Source organism: Blennius ocellaris (genome assembly GCF_963422515.1).
Source record: "Blennius ocellaris genome assembly, chromosome: 3".
Lineage (NCBI taxonomy): Eukaryota > Metazoa > Chordata > Actinopteri > Blenniiformes > Blenniidae > Blennius > Blennius ocellaris.
Window position 1 is genome coordinate 17,912,018 of NC_137652.1, and position 20,914 is coordinate 17,932,931.

General features: G+C 41.8%; 2 protein-coding genes across 2 annotated transcripts in view; both read left to right on the top strand.

Moving 5' to 3' along the window:
- LOC308148874 (zinc finger protein GLIS2-like) overlaps nt 1-12,187 on the top strand; it is a 41,660-nt gene extending 29,473 nt beyond the window's left edge. Inside the window, exon 7 of the mRNA XM_080520414.1 lies at nt 8,097-12,187. Within this exon, the coding sequence (XP_080376540.1) occupies nt 8,097-8,779 (683 nt within the window). The 3' untranslated portion in view covers nt 8,780-12,187. The remainder of the gene's footprint in view (nt 1-8,096) is intronic.
- Nucleotides 12,188-15,816: 3,629 nt separating this feature from the next.
- On the top strand, nt 15,817-19,227 carry LOC308145757 (beta-1,3-galactosyltransferase 5-like; the record flags this gene model as incomplete). Its single annotated transcript, XM_080517302.1, has 2 exons — nt 15,817-15,892; nt 18,123-19,227. The coding sequence occupies exons 1-2, from the start codon at nt 15,858-15,860 to the stop codon at nt 19,225-19,227; spliced, it is 1,140 nt and encodes a 379-aa protein (XP_080373428.1). The 5' UTR covers nt 15,817-15,857.
- Between the last annotated feature and the right edge of the window lie 1,687 nt (nt 19,228-20,914).

Genomic DNA, 20,914 nt, shown 5'->3' on the forward strand with positions numbered 1-20,914 from the left:
TGGACTATGAGGAGCCCTGGAGCGTCTGTGGTTTGCTCGGGGCTCCGGGCGGTAACGCTCCTGGTTGTGGGAGACAGAGAGACGGTCGGAGGCGTTGTCCCTGTCTGAGAAGTCCTGACTGTGCCTGGAACTGTCAGAACTGTCAGAGTGGGCGTCGCTGTCAGACCGGTCACTGTGCACGTCTTGGTTTTGAGACAGAATCTCCCAGTATAGTCTTCTGCAGCTTCTGTTCTGAGCATGGCCATCTCTAGGCAGCTGTGGGATGCAGCGGTTACGCTTCTGGGTTCCCTGCTGTCTTTTCACACCCCCCCTCGACCTGTTGTGAGAGGGGTGTGGGGGAGAAAATCTGTTTGACACTGTAGGATTGGAACTGGCAGGTTCAGATGGTTTTGCGATGATTTTGGAAGTGACAGCAGTTTCCCAGACTGCTTGTGTGATCTTCCTGAGTTCATGCATGGATGGAATACCTTTAAGTGTCATGAGTGCAACGTGAACACGTATGGAAGGGTGCAGGTTACGCAAGAACATGGATTTGAACTTTGGGTTCTCTTCCAAGCCCGGTGTGTTTCTACCCTGAAAGTACATGTGTCTCAAACGTTGATAAAAATCCCTGGGATTTTCAAGACGTGAATGTTTAATTTGGAGAGCTCCAACTATACAGTCAGTTTCATCAACGGCAGAAGAAAATTCTTCCGTCATCGCTTGGCGAAGCTGAGTGTAGTTGTCTTGCACACTGGGAGGTTGTGTTTGGATAAACTTATGGACCGCTCGTGAACTGGTTTTCCGCAAAAAGAGAATCCTTTCCCTGTCGGTGGCGTGTGGAAGATCAACTAGATGAGTGTCTAACTCTCTCAAATAATCCTCAATATGTTGATCAGAGTTGTCTGGATCAAATATTGGCATGTCTTCTGCTAAAAATGTCAGCTCTTTAAAGCGAGGGAACTTGGATTTCCTCTCTGATAAAGACAGGACCAAATTAGCATTTGAAAAGGTATGGCTTGGCTCACATACCTCAGGTCTGGGAGGTGTGTCGGGGGGAGCTGTGAAGCAGCTGACCCCCCTTCTCCTGTTGACCTGGGAGTCACAAGATGGATGAGAGGGACTTTGATCAGAGAATCTGGAAGATAATCTTACTGTCTCCTCAAAATCTGAGTCGGAAAACTGGGAAGTCAAGTCATTGTTGTCTCTGTCTGTTGACAGACAGGTTGCAAATGACTGGAGTCCCAAAGACATTGACTCGGTTGGGACAGATTGCACCGTCTGTGGGGATCCCTGCTCCTCTTCCGCAGAGGATGAATCTGAAAAACCAGAGTCACATTGGCTGGAAGATCTGACTGGGGTTAGATTCTCTGATCTAAGCCTGAACAGTTCTTCTCTTTGTGAGCAGAGTTCTGACTCTGCTGCATGTAGATCTTTTAAGTAGTGTAATGCTTTTCTACTCGCCGTTCCAGCTTCATGGAGGAGAGAAGCATTTTGCACTTTTAAAAGTTCTACTTCCTTTCCTAAGTCTGCTTTAACTTTACAGGCGAGGGTGGTTTGCCTATGAAAGATTAGAAGCAAACATCTCAACAATGAACCATGGGATGCAGTCTGTGCATTACCAGAACCATTAATTAGAGAGATTATCTCTTCATTGCATTCAGCCAGACTCAATCTGCCAATGAGTTCCGTGAAACCAGGTTTCAAGCTTTTTGCAATTGAAGCGATCAACTCATCCAAATTATTGATTTCCATTGTTTCAAAAGGGATGCTGATGATGAGGCTAAGATTAAGTTATCGTTTGAAAACTTAAATGTGTGTTTATGGAGTTGTCTAGCAGACACCATAAAATGTTCCTGTGGTTAGCCTGATCAAGGGATTATTCTTCTCTGTGATGTGAGGGGGACTCCCTGTGGAGAGAGGGCTTCACACACACAGATAAGATCAGGTAGGAATTTACGATTGTAAATGCGTACCAGGGTTAAAACATACACTAACTAAAATGCATGGCAGTATCAGTCAGGAAAAGTTTTAACTTTAACTCAAGCTGGAATTTGGGAATAACAGCAAGGTAAAAACTTCACAGTGCTTTTGGTCACTGTGGCTAAAATGCTCTTATGCTGATATGCGTTGGCAGTATCAGCTGATTCTCACTCACTCTTCAAGTATCACACGGCCGGTGGCACTGATGTGATAAGTTTCAGGACAATGGAATCACCAACTTTGCTTCTAGTTGCATTGAATGGGTGTCATTCGAATGCTAATGTTTCACTGCAGGGCAGTAACTTGGAGACATCAGCTGGAGCAGCAACTCCAGTGTAACTCAAAGGGCTTATTTACTCACACACTGTCTCTCAATTTTGATTCAGCTGTGAATAAAACAATTTTCACCACATTGTACTTTTGTGAGTACGGCTGGATGTCTACTGCGGTAGCAGGAAGACAATGGTGGATGTGAAAGCTTTGGGAGATTTCACACCGGAATCAGAGATTTTTTGGTTTGTACCAAAGTGTATGCTGATATTAATATTGCACAAATATGAATGAAAGTCGACTTTGCTATGCCCTCGGGCGGGGCGCCATTATGTAGCCCGCACACGGGGCACCATTATGTTGTGTCTCACACGGGGCACCATTATGTTGGGACCATTATGTCCTCATAAGGATCACTATTTATGTTTTGGTTGGCTATCGATAATGATTAATAATTATCAAAGATAGTTATTAATAATGTTGAAATTTAATCTGATCTGCATCAGATACCTCGGAGCACCACCTGTCTTGACAGGAAATGATAGCCAATTCAGTTATATCAGTCTCATAAGATATACTAAACAGTTAATCAGGAATTTGAATTAATAGTGAAATTAATTACAATTACCAGAATTAACAGTAAAGCTTGAAGGATTTTGGAGTTCTTAACACAGAAGAGGTCGACATTTCATTCACCTTTGTGCACATTAATAAAACAGCAAGTATGATTCCAAAAATATATTTATTAACAATGAAAACAAATAAAACACAGATTCTAACTACCTATATACAGCTGGGTGTGTGTAGGTGCATGTGTGTGTGTGTGGAGAGAGAAAGAGAGAGAGAGAGTTGGAGGGAGTGTGTGTGTGTGACGTGTGATGGAACTACAAAACAAGATGGCGGATCACAAGAAACTACATTCCAAATGGAGGTTGTCAGAGAACAGGAGGTCTGTCCTGGGTCTCGGCCATGTGCTGATAGCAAAAGAACAATAGAAGCTAGCCACAGCATCTGCTTCCTGTATGTCTCTGCTAAAGGACCATTTCTAGAATGAGTTTATGTGACCGCGATTTGTCTTGTAAAACGTCAGGAGTCATCAGATGGTGTTCAGTTACTGTGTGATGTTGTCTTTAATGTGATATGTGTAGGATTGTGAGTTAACAAGTTAGTAAAGCAGATTAGCATGCAGACCCTGTGTCTGTGGCAGAGCTAACAGTGGTTTACAGGTTGATAACTGCTCCTAATATCATTATCATCAGAACGCGATCATTGTAACAGAATCAACACATCTTCATAAAGTTAAACAGTTCTATGCATAGCATCAAGTTTAACTAATCTCAAGTAATGCCCAGTTGTTACCACTTCCTTGGAAGAGTTCAGTTGTCGTGCTGGAGGGAAGCTGGTGCCTTCTCCTGTAGTTAGCACCTCCTGCTAACTGTGGTTGCTGGTTCTGCAGGCTGAGAAGAAGAAGGTGGAGTTGGTGTTTCAGGAGCTGTCCTTCTTTGCAGCGCCTGGCTGTCCCTTTGTTCAGACTGAGGAGCTGATCGCTCAGGCCTGTGATGGCTTTCCTGCTTGTTCAGGAAAAACACAAAGAAGTTCTGTGAGGGTCCCTGGTCCCGTCCTGGAGGAACCGGTTGGTTTCCCTGGAGAGCAGACTCTGGGTGCTGGTCTCTGGATCAGGGGAAGGTCTGACCCTCGTGGTGGGTCAGCAGATGAGTTGAGGAGTGGAGGCCTCTGGTTGCCGGCCTCTCGTGTTAGCTGTGTGCTAACACTGGATGAGCTGCTCTCCAGCAACCCACCTCCTTGGAGTTTGCTTTTGCAAGAGTTTCTCAGCGAGAATGGAGGCTGGGTGAAAGCCTTTTGTCCACGTGTGACTTCAGAGGTGTCGAAGCCTGAGAGCTTCAACCAATCAGTGACTGGCTGATTGCATGGGGGGAGAGTCTTGTGAGCAGAAAGGGGGGGTGGAGGTCCTGGAGAATGTCCCCCCTTCCCCACTCTAGGTGTGAAAGGCCATCACATTCCTGGGTCAGAATTCATGTCATGACTGCATCTCATGACAAATGAATATTGTCTCTCCCCAGAAATGAACAAACTTTCTGTGGTCCTACAGATCCCAACACTGATGATAAATCAATAACAAGTGTCCAAGACCTCGTCGACTCCTTGAATTCTGTCTTTTCAAAGACAATTAAAAACACCCAGAAGAACTTTTTTTTACATGGCCCTGCTTCATAAACAGGAATGTCATTTTCTTTCCTCCTCATTGCAGTAAACCTACTATTAAGATTATATTGTTTGTTGAGTACCAAAGAGCCAAATACAACAAGAGAAGAAAAAAAAAAAAACTGACTCCGGATCTGTCAACAACGCAGCACTTCACAGGAACACGTGTGATCTTGTTTGTAGACTCTCCATTAGCGTCTGTTCAAACCTGGTTGGATTGCAGTAGTAGCCTTCATTCCAAGCTGGGTTTGTATGTACCAAGCTATTATAGGTAGATTATATATTTACTCTTTTATCTCTGATTTAGGTCCCTCCATGCTAACTGAAACACTACATGCTGAAAATGTTGTTTGGAGGTGATTTTGACGTCAAACAATAACACGATACATTCCTCCGAAAAGTTTTTTTTTTAATCCAAAGCTATTCCATAATTTGGTGAGTGTAAGGCCAAAAAAATTGTATAACTCGCTAAACCATGGCTATTCCAAGTTGTTTTCAAGGAGTATAACATACAGGCAGCTATCAAGATATCACTTCCTGTCCAGGATTGTTTAACTTCCACTATTCTCAGTCACCAGCCGCAACATGTTTCTTGGATTAGCCACCTTTACGTCAAGAACTGTACTGTAATCAACTGTATTTACTGTGTGGTTTGGAAATCTTATTCTGAAAGAAAGACATGCTCACCTTCCAGAAACGTGTTCATGGCGTGATCCAAAGCATACAAAATAGGTGGAATTCACATCAGGATGTGTATGGGCTGTGTGTGACTGCTTCATCTCAGTTCGGAGCATAATGACTTATTTTTAAGGATAGAGTTGACGGCCTTTAGACAATATGGTACCTGTAAAACATTTTTTACATCAAGAGCAAAGTCTCGTGCTGGGTTGGAAGTGGTTTTAAGATCCAACAGGGAGCAGCCTGTCTAGCGTGGCATAACATAATTGGTATTATGTCACTTACCAAATCACCGACTCCATAAAAATATACTTATGAATTTGTCTCCACACCACACATGTACTCACAGCTTGCGCAAACATAGAATCTTCCATGGAGATAACAGCCGGAACCTTTGAGAGTCATCACAAATGCAATGAAAAAAGTAAAAGACAAGTGAAAATCTCAGCGGTTTTGCTTTGACGGAGGTTTTATCAGCTGCTCTGTTCACCTTTACTCAGAAGGGAAGCTCTGTTAATGGTTCATTAGCCTTTAGATCACTGTGAGGAGTACAAAAATGTAATTTTACGGAGAACCAAGCACTTCTCTGTCAGGAAAATATATTGTAAGTGCTGTGACGACTGGTCAAATTAAAAGCAGCAATAATGATATTTATTATTGTGGCATATTGGTGCTTTTGCCTTAACATGCAAAACATCTTAGGAGCCACGCACTGCAATGTTGTGATCATCTTCATCTCGCCGTTATTGCGTAACTGCCCTGTTGGAGAAATAAGATCATCCCTGATAAGATCGACTACAAACATTATTCCTGAATGAACGAGCTGGTAGCGCGTCATTGCTGTCGTTAAACAAACAGAGAACATCTTTCCTTTCTCTTTGTCTTTCCATCATCTTGTCTGCTTAAGAAACCTTTGCGCTTCTTAAAAGTCCTCCTCACTACTTTTAGCGGTTTTCCACTTCAGCAGCTCTCTTTGGGCTTAAGATGCTTTGTGATTTACTTTTATCTTAACATGGGAAAATTTGAAGAAAAATCTTAAAATTTTACGATTTTTTTAAAAAGAGTGAAGTCACTAAGAGCTACTTTTAGCCTTAGGATACTTTGTGAATACGGGCACTGGATTTTAGTAAAAAGTTTGAGAAAAACAACAAGAATAAGGTTATTTCCCTGGTAAACTGACGTTACAAACATTTGATCAGACTTACTGTATTTTCCTGACTATAGTCACATGAATCTTTTCCACCAGTGTGATTTATGTATGTGTTTTTGACAGTATCTTGTAGTCTGGTGTGCCTTATGGTACTGAAAATATGCTGCACTGAAAAAAGAAAATAGTTGGACCAACTACAATTATTTCAATTGGTAACATCTGAATGAATCAAATTCTTCGAACTTAATATTAGGTTCAACAATTCTGTTAGAACAGACTTGTTGGTGGTGAAACGAGTGCATATTTCATACCAGACCAGCTGGTTCGCCTCAGTTTGAAATGCATTCAGACTTTGACCCTATTCTGTTTGAGCTCATTTGACGGCTTCTTTTGGTGATGTTGGCTTTTCCTTTTTGTTCAGATTCAGACAAAAGTCGAAGGCTGTGGAGTCTATCAGGGCTCTCTCTAGATTTCCAAACAAAAGCAAAGTATATTTGACATGAGTCACATTAAACACGTAAGACCAACTGAACTCAAACTGCTGTTAGATACGACCGTGTCTCATCCAGTTGTTCACGATAATAATTCTGTTCTAGAGCAATGCGTGGGACGTTATTAAACCAAATGTTAAAAAGAAGTAGGAAAATGCATAAAACCTGCAGGGCCGGAGCTCGGCAGTCCAGGGGCTGGAGGCCACTGCATAGATTCAAGAAATTTACCATTTAGAAAGAATCCTACTTAAAGGTATACAGGAGGATTTTCACGAATTTTAGGAAAGAACCGCCCTCTCCACCTTTTGAAAAAAATGCGCATGCGCAACGCTGTACCTGCTCCCGAGACGGAACGCCTACTAAAACGCGTGCGCGAGACATGCACGAGCCCAGTTCTCCTCGTGCACGCTCTGTTTACAAGTCACAAGTCGGCATCGCTCACATAAGCTCACTTTACAAGAAGATTTGCACCAGAGGGGGGTGAAACTGTATAAAAATGTCCGAGAATAATGCGTCGGGTCGGCCACCGGCATGATGAGAACCGTGTGGAGTGAGCTGCGCGCAGGGACGAGCACGTACGACGGGCTTACGTCATATATCACCAGAATGATTGACAATTGGGAGGACCAGTTATTTTGATGATCCACCCGGAAGAAGAAAATCCTTTACTATACCTTTAAAGTAGGAAAATTCAATATTGCCAATGACTTGAAACTTGGAGAAACAACATTTGTTTGACACAATTTCTATCAATTTCAAGCATTTTTAATGGGTTTAGGACCCGCTTACAAAACAATTATCAACTTTAAAGGCCACTGTCAGGCCACTACTTTGGTGATGTGTTTTTGTAAAACAACCACTTCTGCATGGATGCAGAGAACATTGCAGATAGAAGCATTTAAGCTCCTTTAAACTGTCTTTAAAATGTTGTGTAAAGACTGCGTTAATGCATCATCTTTCTGGTATAAGAAAAACATATAATACAAAATCCAGCTTACAGTAACGGGAAAATTTGTGTTGAGCGTTGCACTACGCTGCCTATTGCTGCACTCATGTGGACAACAATGGCAATACATTCTCACTTAGCAATTCGTTGTCAATCAAAGCCTGTTAATCTTCAGGACAATTAACCGGTCCACGTAATTAAACCAGCAAAATCATCATCGTCGTCATCATTTTATTTTATTGCACAAAGAGTCTGACGAGAAAGTACAATTTCAATTCTCAGTATAACCTTGCGCACTGATTGATTGAATGTAAAGCTAGTTTCCCTCTCCTCTCTAGCCTGTGCACTCATGTTCCCTGTCCTCTTCCTCCTCCAGGTGAGAAACCCTACATCTGCCCGTATGAAGGCTGCAGCAAACGCTACTCCAATTCCAGCGACCGCTTCAAGCACACTCGCACTCACTACGTGGACAAGCCGTACTACTGCAAGATGGCCGGCTGCCTGAAGCGCTACACGGATCCCAGCTCGCTGCGCAAGCACATCAAGGCCCACGGGCACTTTGTGGCCCAGGAGCAAGGCACTTCGAGCCGGCCGGGCTCTGGCTTCGGCCTGCTGGGGCACCAGAGTGCCCCCGAACTGCCCTCCGTGGGCGGGGCGCACGTCATCATCCCCGGGGCGGCTGCGGCTCTCCTGGGGGGTCTGGGAACCTCCCTGCCGCTCTCCGCTTTCTGCCACGCCAGAGCCCTGGGCCACCACGGGGCGCCGCTCTTCTCCATGGGGGCCGGGGGTGGCGGCATGGGGCCACTCAGCCTTTCAGACTCCCCGCTGCTGCACTTTGGTTTCTCCGCTGCCTCTATGTTGGGGCTGGGAGCTCTGGGAGGTCTGGGGCGGGTGATGGGCAAAGAGCCAGAGGACGAAGAGGAGGAGGAGGAGGAGGAAGGGGATGAGAGGGAAGTGCTGAACCTGTCTGCGGAGGTGGGAAGCAGGCGACGTGATCCTCTGTCCTGGGTAGTTGTCCCTTCAAGGGCACTCCTCCTCAAACCAGCTGTTGTCAGTTAAAAGGTGCAATCACACCAATGTCCTGCCCCATGTTTGTCTCTGTCTGAATGCACTTGTGTCTTTGTGCAACATATAATTTGGGAGCACATACGTACGCATGAGGACTCAATGGTTACCGTCACTAATCGTTCTTCACAATCCATTATTTTAACTGTACAAAACCGAGCTCAGTTCTGGGTTGCACCAATAGTTTCATGCATTGTTTGTTTCACCTGTGTTCAAAAGATCATTTCATACAAATCACAAATGGGGGGGGGGTGGTTTCTTGCTGCACAAATCCAATTTTATCTTTTGATCTTTGCAATATTCAGAAGATTATTTACTTGAGGGAGTCCATTGCTCTTAATCCCCTCTTCAGTGTCTCCCTGGAGCTCGCACAAACTTCTTGGTAAATTAACAATATTAGCAGTTCCTCTTAATGTTATCTCTCACTTGACTTCAGTTTGTTTCAACAAGAAAATTATCTCTTGATAAAAAGCTGTTTGTGCTACTATTTTTATGAGCTGCTGTTGGTTATTGTGACACAAGTTTTCAAAATATTGATTCCAGTAAACAAGTCAATAATAGTTTTTTTTTCACTGTGAACCATAAAACCAGTTTGTTCCGCCAGCCCGGTGTGAGACACTATACGGCAACTAGCAATGCATCAATGGTCAATATAATGGAAAAAAAGACCATTTAAATATAATAAAGCCAATAATATCTTGCAAATATTACCTGCGCTTCATGAACACTGACTTTCATTTGATTTATAATTTCCCAGTCACACCTTGAAGTCAAGCAAATCCAAGGGGCTACGAATGGCCTCCAGGTCTTATGATGCCCAGGTCCGTCCCGACTTGTCAACAAACATCAAAAGGCAAAGGTGAAGGCAGGAAATGGCTAGAACAGCTGAAACGGCTAAAATGGCTCAAACAGAAAGAAAGTCGAAGGACATTCAAGTGAAAACGCATTGTTATTGCGTTTCGGAAAAGTTTGTTGGGCAACGAGTTGCCGCTGTTCCTTGTTTTTGTAGTGAAACACAACAGGGTGACATTTTAGTAAGTCCAAGTCATTTGGTTGGAAGTTACCTGTATAAACGACACAGAAATTATTTTTAAAGAAGACTTCATCAGATATCACAGCAATGACTTATCACTGTAAGCAGTGGATGAGATGGATCCCAGTTCCTTGAAAATGTCATTGTAGGAGTTATTTGATCTGTATAGAAATGCACCCGATGCCACACAGGATCATTTCCTATCATCTTTCCTTCATTTCCAGTCGGTCATACGCAATGAACCCGTGTTTGTCAAGCAAACACATTTGACAGCCGACTGTAAACTTCCTGTAATCCAAGCCAGTCCTACCTATCATATTATAGCTTGAAATCCTCTGTAAATAACAAAGTTCTTGGGCCAGTTGCTCTATATGAGGGATCCATTGCTCTGTGTGAGTTATTTGTGTACAGACTGAAACAAAACTTCTCTTTTTTTTCCTCCCAATCATGATCTGCTCATCTGAGACGCATCCGACAACATTACCAGGTGTGTTGCAGGAGAGAGGCACAAAAACAAAGACTTCCCATTTTCACATATTTTCAAGTGAAAACGTCAAGCTTCTATTAGCAGCTGATAGGATCCTTTCACTTAAGGGACAGCTTGCACACTATTGCAAGTGTGATAGGAGACAAAACCACATGGTCACGTGGTTCAGGGATATTTGTGATTTGGATGAAATGACCCCTTAAAACCTGGCAAAGACTTGCTGACAGCTTTGAACATTTTAGATGACATCAAGAGATGCATGGGGTTAAATCACATGGCGCGTAATGGATGACGCATCGGAACATTGTACAGCATCATCAGTGGCTCCTTTGGGTCCGAATGGGTGAAGTCAGAGTTTCTCAAAGTGTTGGAAGATGACCCCTCCTCTTCCCAATAACACCTGTTGTTATGCCTGCGTTTTTGCACTAAAGCTTTTACAATTTTGTTTGGTCGCTAACAACAAAATGTGCAGTTTTATTACAATGAGTTTCAACAATCAAAAGAAGGAAAAAGCGTCCACCTGACCCCGACACTTTGAGAATCACTGACAGCTTTAACTCTGTTCATCACCCACATTTTTTTTTTTTTATATTTAAAACTGATAATCACATTTTTCAGAACAGGTCATGTATGAAGCATTAATCATCTTGTGTTTTTCAACTATCTTGACAATCCTCACTTAGCGCAGGAATATGGGGAGCGATACATAAACGACAGTAATTCACAGTGATTTAAAAGAAACGCATCGTAGACTTTGTTATATGTCCTTTCACAGCATCTTCTGCTTGTCAAAGTTCATTACGCTGTATCAGTCACATACATCACCAGTTCAAAGATGTTGTACGTCATGAAAAATGGGTTTATTGTTTACAAAATATTTATGTGTTTGAAAAAAAAAAACAAACAACAAAAGACAACCAGACATGCACAGCCTTCAAGGTACAGAATGAACTCTGATAGATTTGTGGCCAAACCCTGAGTTGCTCATCAGCGGTTTGCCGTCTATTTGACCTGGTACAACAGTTCCTGTGTGCGACACGGAGCCCCTCAGAATGGATCTCACCGCTCGATAATATGCAAACAGTATCGTCCAGTATGGATTTAAGTCAAAGCACGGCTCCCAGTTACTCCCGCTGTAGCCAACATACTCAACACTAGTACGACGTGTGATCAGATCCACTCAGAGCTACTGTATGTGTTTGACCCATGTGATTTAAAATCTCAGCCAGAAATTGAAAAAATAAAATAAAATAAAAACCAAACAAAAAAGAAAGACATATTGACGCGACTGAATGTAGGTGTGAGGTCCACTCTTTTTGCTTGCAGTTTATCGTAGATTGATTCTTGCGCTAGTAATCATTCCAGGACAAAGGTGTTGGCCTGATCAGCCCTGCCTTTTAGATAAATAAGAAGGAAACGGGAGAAACAAGGTTGACAAAGGTGTGTATGAGAAAATAAAACATACACATTAGCTTCAGGTGATGGTTAGGAGTAAGAAGGTACATACACATAAGCCAAATTAGTATTTCAAGTGTTTCTGAAATGTTCGACAATGGCCACACGTGGCCAGTTTTTCTGTGTTGATTAATCCTGTATTCTTGTTTGCACATCAAAAATTTATCCTAATCAGTATTTCAGAAGTGTTTTAAGTGCCTTGAGTCTCAACTGAAATGTATCACCCCATATATGGCAAATATTTACGCAAAAAAAAAAATGTATATGTAAAGTGTATAAATGTACTTTTTCATGACATTTAGAGATTTTTATTACCGTGACGACGGATGTGATTCGTGCATCGGGGCCACAGCAACACTTCGGAGGAGATCAAAGTGGACGACAATGACTCTGTGTCAATAAACATAAACACTTGAAAGGAAAATCAGCCTGCGTATGGCGTCTATCTGTGTGTGTGTGTGTGTGTGTGTGTGTGTGTGTGTGTGTGTGTGTGTGTGTGTGTGTGTGTGTGTGTGTGTGTGTGTGTGTGTGTGTGTGTGTGTGTGTGTGTGTGTGGAGCCCCGCAGACCGACACCACCCCTGGAGACCTGGAGGCACAGCGGTTTAAAGACACATTCAGCTCCTGTAAAAGAAATTGTGAAACATCTATTAATCTATTTAAGTACAGTAACAAAGTATTTGTATGTTGTTATTTTCCACATGTGCTACATTAAATAGAGTTCGTCTACTCTCACTTCACAATGAGCGTGTCCCCCGGTTTGAGTCTGGACTCTACTTGGACCACTTCCTGTGGGTGTTTGAATCTTATCCAGTGCCAAGCATAAAGCCATAAAGCCATCCCACCAAACTAACAGGTAAAATGTTAAAAGTTCAAAGTAAATATTGATACTTTTTTTTTAACAGATTACTTTTTATGATCCAAGATGAGATATCAGTGATGCTGCCATGAAAGCTAGCTACCTTGTTGCTATGAAACAAGCCTCATAACAATGCTGTGAATAGGTAATAAACATACATAATGCAACAGCTGTACAAGCTGGGTTTTTTTTCTTTCACATTTCACTGTATTTTGCACCAGAAGGTTCATTGCAATTGGTTTTATGTTGAGATTGCAATAATGTTAGGTATTAATTGTTTGGTTTTGTGCAACAAGCCATATCCATGATGTATACGCTGCACCACAACAAAGAAAAACTTTAAGACGAAGATTAAAAATTGCAAAATTCATATCAACGACTTTAGCGTTTACCCACCCTGTGCGTTTGTCAAAAGCATGGTTTAAGGTTTACTTACGACTTTAAAGTAGGCATAAATGTTTGTCTGGAATCAGCTTCAACAGCCATGAAGCTGTATAGAGGACAGATGGAGGGGCAATGTTGACCTTTAACCACGGCTGAGAAGAGAACCAGAGGGAAAAAAAAGAGCACATGTGATAAATGACTGCTTCAGGTTAATATTTAGCGTAGAAAAAAAAAAAAACGATAACACAGTGCCCCAATAGTATTTTTCACACTGGTTACAAGGTCTACAGCCCATTACTTTAAAGACTTGGGACACTGTGAGTGCTCCCTCTTGAGAATATGTTGTGATTTGTTTGAAAAAATCTAATCATTCGATTTTGTCAAGCAGACAACTTGAGAAGTTTCAGGTGCCATAATGATGACTCTATAATCACACACAAAATATTATATTTCAGGTCATCAGAAGACATTTAATCATTGTCGATTTTTTTTCAGGTTGCATTTATACTGCAAGTCTTGATGCCCAGAATGGATTTTCAGCCTAAATCTATTAATTGGGACTGTGCTGTAACATGAATCAAGTGACCCATATCTTGTCCCAGAACCTCAGAAACCTCAGAAACAATACTTCTGAACCAAGCGCTGGCTGCAAAGCCACGTGGGATGACAAAGTTTGCCAAACATTGCCAGGACTTTCAGCCATCTTATGTAGCATGTAGTCTGCTAATTAGTCATGTGACCTCCTCGAATGACCACTCTGCCAGATTTTGAACCTGTTGGATAGCCTCCGTGCTTCTCTCGCTTTTTTTTTTAACTGCATGTTCAACTATTTCTGCACCAAAATAAGTTAGATGGTTGCAGATCTGATGACGTTTGAGATGCAATGCGAAGAAAATCTGATGAGCCCGGTTACTCGGCTTGTCGCATTGGCCCATATCCCACACGTATCCCATTTATTTTCCACATATGAATGAGGCCTGTATCCGATCTCAAAATATCACAATGCGTGTGTCTTTTTTCCTGATCTCATTTTACCAAAGCGTATCTGAGTTGGGTTACATTACGACGTAGCAGAGAAGTCACCCAGACTTTTAACTATCACGTTCTGCCTTGCTTTCATGCTCTTTCCGTTTCTTTGCTCAATAGGAGGCTTGTCAAACAGCAATAAAGATAGCGCCAAGGTGCCGCCAATCTGCTCATGAAGCAGTTTAAACCCGCGCTGAGCTTCTGCACCGTGGAGGTGTACTTTGAGCAACATGCTGGAGTGAGGGAGGAGGGGAAAAAAAGATGAAAACATATGGCGCTTTTCCACGAGTTCCTATTCAGCCTTGCTCGACTCAACTTGCCTGGCCTTGCCTCCACTTGACTCGGCCGCCGTCATTTTCCATCGCAATACAGTTCCACCACGGCGTGGGTGGGTGGAGTCTTCTGAGCTTTTCCTTGTCGTGCACAACTAATCACACCCGATATGATGCGGCGTGAACACGCATTGAATATCAGCTCAACTAATAAATTAAACAGTATATGTTTTATATGTTTATTAATATTACAGAATGAGGATTGTTATGATTGCGCTCCACCCGTCAGGATGGCCTGAACCTCGCTGGAAGACGCTGTCGAGCGCCAATGGCAGTAAAGATAGCGCCAAGCAGCAATTACTCACATAATGCTAAATAATCCTGAATGACATTGAAACCCACAACACTGACGCCCATGGTTCTAAAAACCCAGATCTCTCAATTTAATAATATCATGGCGATGGCCGGTGTGGCTCCCAGTGTGTTCTGTTCAGTGGGAAACGGGTCTCAATGGCTCTTTGAGTGTTAAAGATTGCAGAGCCCTGGTCGATGTGATCTAACTTCAGTAGGAGCTCATCTAATTTGTAGCTTGAAAAACTTAAACTAACAAAAAAAAATTAAAAATCCAAATTGATGTGCAATTAAGTACTGATATCTATGTAGTTGCCCAAATGATGGAATCCAGTAATTGATTATTTACACCGTTTTTGTTGATTTAACTCACGATAGAAATGGAGGGCAGTTAGTTGTAAACTGAGGATGTTGACAGTGACATGACACAACAGTTAAATCTTCTTTTTGGTTTAATTGTTGTGGCAGCTCTCCCTGTCTCAACCCATGTATATTCATTGAAAACACACACACACACACACACACACACACACACACACACACACACACACACACACACACACACACACACACACACACACACACACACACACTGGAAACACCAACTAAGTAACATTGAGATTATAGCTAATTTCAGTTAAAACTCTCTCTCTCTCTCTCTCTCCAATTCCTCCTTGTGTTTTCTGTGTTTTTCTGGTATTTTCATCTTTTTATGTCTATATCCCCATCACCGCTTGGCCGTGCATATATTAATATTACTTTTTGAATTTGAATCTGTCAGATAGATGGATATTAAACTTCTGTGCTTATTATTCAGTGCTCTCTCTGTGTGGAGCGATGCTACAAGACATTCCCTCTGGGATTTATTCTATTTCCTGATTCACTCAACTTTTAAACTGAATAAATCTTAGAGTTAGAGGGCTGGTTCAGACCAGACTGGACCACTTTCTAGTGAAGCTGTTACAGGTGAACTGCTGAGACACTGAGCTTCTTTCCACACCAAGTTTCTCTCTCTCTCTCTCTCTCTCTCTCTCTCTCTCTCTCTCCACCAGGTGTGTACTGTGGTACTTTCTCAGCCCTGCCCCAGTGACAAACTGAACAGAGGGTTGGAAGTTTACAACAACTTCATCTTCCGAAGGATCAGATTGTGGAATGAACAGACGAACAGATGAACAAATAGAAGGACGGAGGAAGGCTCGCGCTAGAAATGGGGGAACAAGAAGCTTCTTCAGTTGAGAAAAGGTGAGGATGCATTTCAACTAAAGTATACCTGACTTATAGTGCAGAAAAAAAGTGCATTGCTTTTGACAATAACCTTTGATAATAGAATAACTATGAGAAATCCGTTTTCACGTAAAGAGATAAAGCGGATTTTATTATCTGAACTCATAAACACAAGTACAAGACTTTTTTTTTTTTTTAATCGTATTTCAGACTCACTTATATATACTTCCATCTACAGTCAGACAAGTTTGACTTTCAGGCAATTATCGCAATAATTCTTGGGGGGGGGGGGGGGGGTCTAAGTTGAAAAGCTTCATCCTTTGCAATGCGCCAGAAAATTGTTAACATATCAGAAAATCAATCCAGATTTAAACTGGGGTTAAAAAAAAAAATGCACGGATCACAACCAATTCTAATCGTGAGATCGAGGAAAATAGGAATCCTTGAGGGCCAGTTCTTTTCGACGTCTCCCTGCTTCAGCACACCTGTATGAAGAGCTGCTCCTGGGAATCAGGTGTGTTGCACCGGAGAAGGAATGGACATCGCTCTTTATAGACACCATCTCTTGATGTTGCTATATGGAGGAGACCAGACAGTATGTGAAAACAGGATTAGTCACATGATTGTCAGAACTTAGTTTATCTTTGATGTTGCCACTTCACATATCCAGTCTAGTCAGAGTGTGTGCGTGAAAACGGAACAACCACGAGAGAAAACGGGAACAAATTAGAAATGTTGCTTCAGCTTGTGTGTACTGCATATTTGTGCTAAAACAGAATGACCATCGTCCACTTAATTAATTCTAACTTTACCAACGGAAAGAAATGATTGTAAATTAATTTGGACACTTTTGTTTTCATATGCATTAGATACTCATCCATCTTCTTCATCCTTTCCTTCTTTATGCTGTTCAAAGTTTTGGGTGCATAATTATTACAGCCATATAAAAATTTGTCTCACCTGTAAAAAAAAACGAGTCATGACAGCTATGTTATGGGGGGGCTGGGTGTTTATTCATATTGTCTTAAAACTGACAAAATAAGTCACATTTACATAGAATGTGATTATAAAGTGAAAATTATTTATTCAAAATGTGGTTCAGGACATTTTACATTTTTTACATGTATTCACACACATTCACAGTGAGTATACACCCACTCACACCACCTGCAGTAATAAAACAGTAATCATGTCTGAAGAGGAAGAAGCAAAGCTTATTTAATCCATTTGTGATACACAGTACCTTACTATTCAATGTGTTCCCGAATCCTCTACAGTGAGTTTGATTCAGCAGTTACATATTGTACCTAAACCTAAAGTAAGTAGTTGGTAGTTTTATCAAGCCATAATTATAAAACAAATACTTACAGGAATTCACACGTGTCTCTTGTATTAAATACCAACCAGCCATGATTAAATCAACTTCTCAGCAGAATGAAGGGATTCTTAAGTTCCAGCATTTGTGACACATGACAGAACATTAATCTCACTGAACTATGACAATATCAAACAAACATTTGCACAGATTTGACATTTTCTTGTAAATGTCGCAAATGTTCAAAAGGTTTGCATTGCTTGTTTGATACGAAACAGTTTCAAGCTCGTCAGGGATGTCTCAAATCTTGCGAGTGAACTTTGTTGTGTCTACAGGCAGTGTAGGGAATTGATCCACGGATAAAGAAACGCAACGCCAGAGAGGTGAAGCTAACAACTTTTTAACAGTTTTATTATCACATTAAAGGAACAAAAAAAAACCCCAACAACACGTAGGCATGGTCAGTACACCCCCCCCCCCCCCCACACACACACACACACACACACACACCACGGAGTGCCCCTTGTGGTTTTCAGGCGCCACCTATAGGCCTGAACAACATATAGCGATGCACTCAGAACAGAGTTGGCTTCACTGTAAACAAAAGCCCCTTTTCTTTGTAGTCTTTCGCGTGTTTCTTTTAAACATCCCAGAAATGATCAGGAAATCATCTTGCATCTGCATTTCTCATTTTATGCTTCACACCTGATTGCAAAATGACCGTTGAACTCGGCAGGTGACTCAACCCAGGCCCGGAGTGGCTAAACGGGAGGACCGGGACAATTCCCGGTGGGCCGGTCTGATGTTTGTTTTTGTTTTTCTTCTTCAACTGATCAGTCATTCTGTGCAGTATGTGCGAAAGCCATAAGTTGTCATGTCTGTAACTTTGCAGCAGTGTCATCATCGGGTTTTCTCTTTGTCTCGCCTTTTTAGGTCATTCACTGAGACTCTGCATCATCAGAAGAAGCCTTATTTTCAGCCATGCTTCCAGTACCTGATTGGGTTCTGCCTGGCCCTAGTCTTGTGCTACGTGTTGTCCAGCAGCTATCTGTCATGGCAGAACATTCCCATCCATGAGCGCTACCGGTGGATTTTCAACAATGAAGCAAATACACTTCCTTTATTTCGAGTGCATCCAAAACACAAACTTCAACTGAACAAAATCCACACAACTCAAGGACCTCCGGAGCAATCTCGTGGTACCCAGTGTTACCAGTTCCACCAAGCTTATCCAAAGAACTACCGGTTTGTGATGGATAATGCAGACATTTGCAAGAACAAGAACCCTTTTCTGGTCCTTATGGTCCCGGTGTCACCAAATGATGTGGCAGCTCGTAATGCGATCCGGCAGACGTGGGGTAACAGCAGTCTGGTTCAGGGCAAGGTGGTCGTCACTCTCTTCATGTTGGGTCTCTCTCACCGTGCTGATGCTGAGGAGCTGAAACAAGAAAACCTACAGCACATGGACTTGATTCAGAGCAACTTCATGGACAGTTATGTTAATCTGACCATCAAAACTATGGTGATCATGGACTGGCTGGCCACACACTGCTCAGATGCAGCCTACGCCATGAAGGTCGACTCTGACATGTTCCTGAATATTGACAATCTGGTGATCATGCTACAGAAGCCAGGTATCCCCAAGATGAACTACCTGACAGGGATGCTCATGCGGAACAGGCCCGTTGTCCGTCAAAAGTCCTCCAAGTGGCACGTTCCTAAGGAGATGTATCCAGAATCCACTTATCCGACATACGCTCTTGGCATGGGATATGTGTTTTCCAACGATCTCCCAGAGAAATATGTTGCCATCTCAAAGACAATCCAACCTTTTAACATAGAGGACGCCTACATTGGGGCGTGTATGAAAAAGCTGGACATTAAGATCAGCTCGCCACCAGATCCCTCCCAGTTTAAAGACTACAACAGAAGGTTTGACCGCTGTGAATTCTCCAAGGTCATCACCTACATTCTTAATTCTCCACAAAAGTTGGTAAAGTACTGGACCGATTTGAAGAAACCTGGACCACCTTGCTAATACAATAATTGTTTTATTACTTATTTACAATTGGGGCAAACATGTTGGAGGTTATAGGGAGGACCAGTTGCACTGTAAAGATGTGAAACAAAACTACTGAATATTTAATATTTTTAAAGTGCACTATAGTTGTCAACACTAATTTGAAGGGGAGTTTCAATGAGACTTTGTTCAAGAGCTGGCTTTGTATTCTTGTTGCATATCTGTAGGCACACATTGAAGAAATTCAAGCACTGGGGTGAAATTGATGTTTCTGTTGAATTCAAGGTAAAACGACAAGCCACACTTAAGATTTTTTTTTGCTGTCATAACTGTTATGAAGTTGGAAAAGGTTACAGATTTTTCACTGAACTAAGGATAAAGGGTAAAAGGGTAAACGTGTAAACGTTTGTAATATGTATTTTTGCATTCAAATAAAGTTTAAAAAAAAGGGGTGCATTATTCAATGCACCTCAGAAACACCACACTTTTGTAGGTTTGTTCCCTGCTGTAGAAAGGTGGTAAACAATGAGCTCCTTGGAGCACCCCAATGTGACTTCCCACCACATCGGTAAATTTGGAAAAAGGAATTTCCTCAAAGGCATTAAAAAAAAGCATGATTCGATTAGTTTTACTTTTAGTTTGGACCCGTTATCTTATCTCAGATTTTTATTCCCCAACACATTTAAGCAAAGTCAGATAATGGTATCCAACAGAAGGAATAGACATTTCAGGTTCGTTCCAGATTCTAGAAAGTGTCTAATTTTGGGTTTGTTTTTTTTCCCATCCCATGAACTGTCATTTTGACAATAGGTCAGAAACTACTATAGAGTGGCCATTCCTAAACTCAAGAAGGCAAAGTGCCACTTAAAAGTCCCAGGAGAATATTGACTGATGGCGTGAGAATGAAGAGATTGATTGTTTGTTTGAATTAAATGAAACACACATAAACACAAGACACAATATGGTGGATATGATATGCACTTATATTGATGGAGACTTCGGTTTCTTGGCCAGTTGACCTAAACACAAAACATCGACCTTCATGTGTCAATTGAGAAGAATTAGAAATAGAGTCAAACACCTCAAACAAACCATAAATGAAGTTAAAGATGAGCTTTAGAGACTTACAGATTAGGAAACATAGTAGTGAAACTTAAGATGTTTATTCATAAACTCCGTACATCACATGAAACATGATGGAAAATGAAAGAAACAACATTCAGAAGAACTTAAAAGTGGTAGTAACTACAGAGGGTCAACTAATAAGTGAACCTTGAAGGCAATGATGAAAGTGTGTTTGTTGTAAATCACATGACAAATCTCCAGAGGAAGACTCAGTACGTTACATAATGTCCAGTCATGTGGGTAATGGGGTATTACAGCAGCTGATGGCTTCTAATGGAATGTGGGAGGAGGGAAGGCTGACAGGGCTGGGAAAGAGGCTATTATAAGTCCCAGGAGGATGCTTGGAAAGGCCCATCGAAGGCTCACCAGCACAGATCAGTCGGATTCACTTCACAGTGGTTACCAAGTCTTCCATAGACTTAATGGTAAAATGAGAGCTATGAACACATGGCCAGGATGGACGTTGGAAAGGAAGACAGGATCTGGATCATAGGGCTTGACACGAGAAGTGTATTGGAAAACCTCAGGTGTATTTAGCTCCAGTTTTATAATTACATTGATTCATTTTAGTGTTATTCTT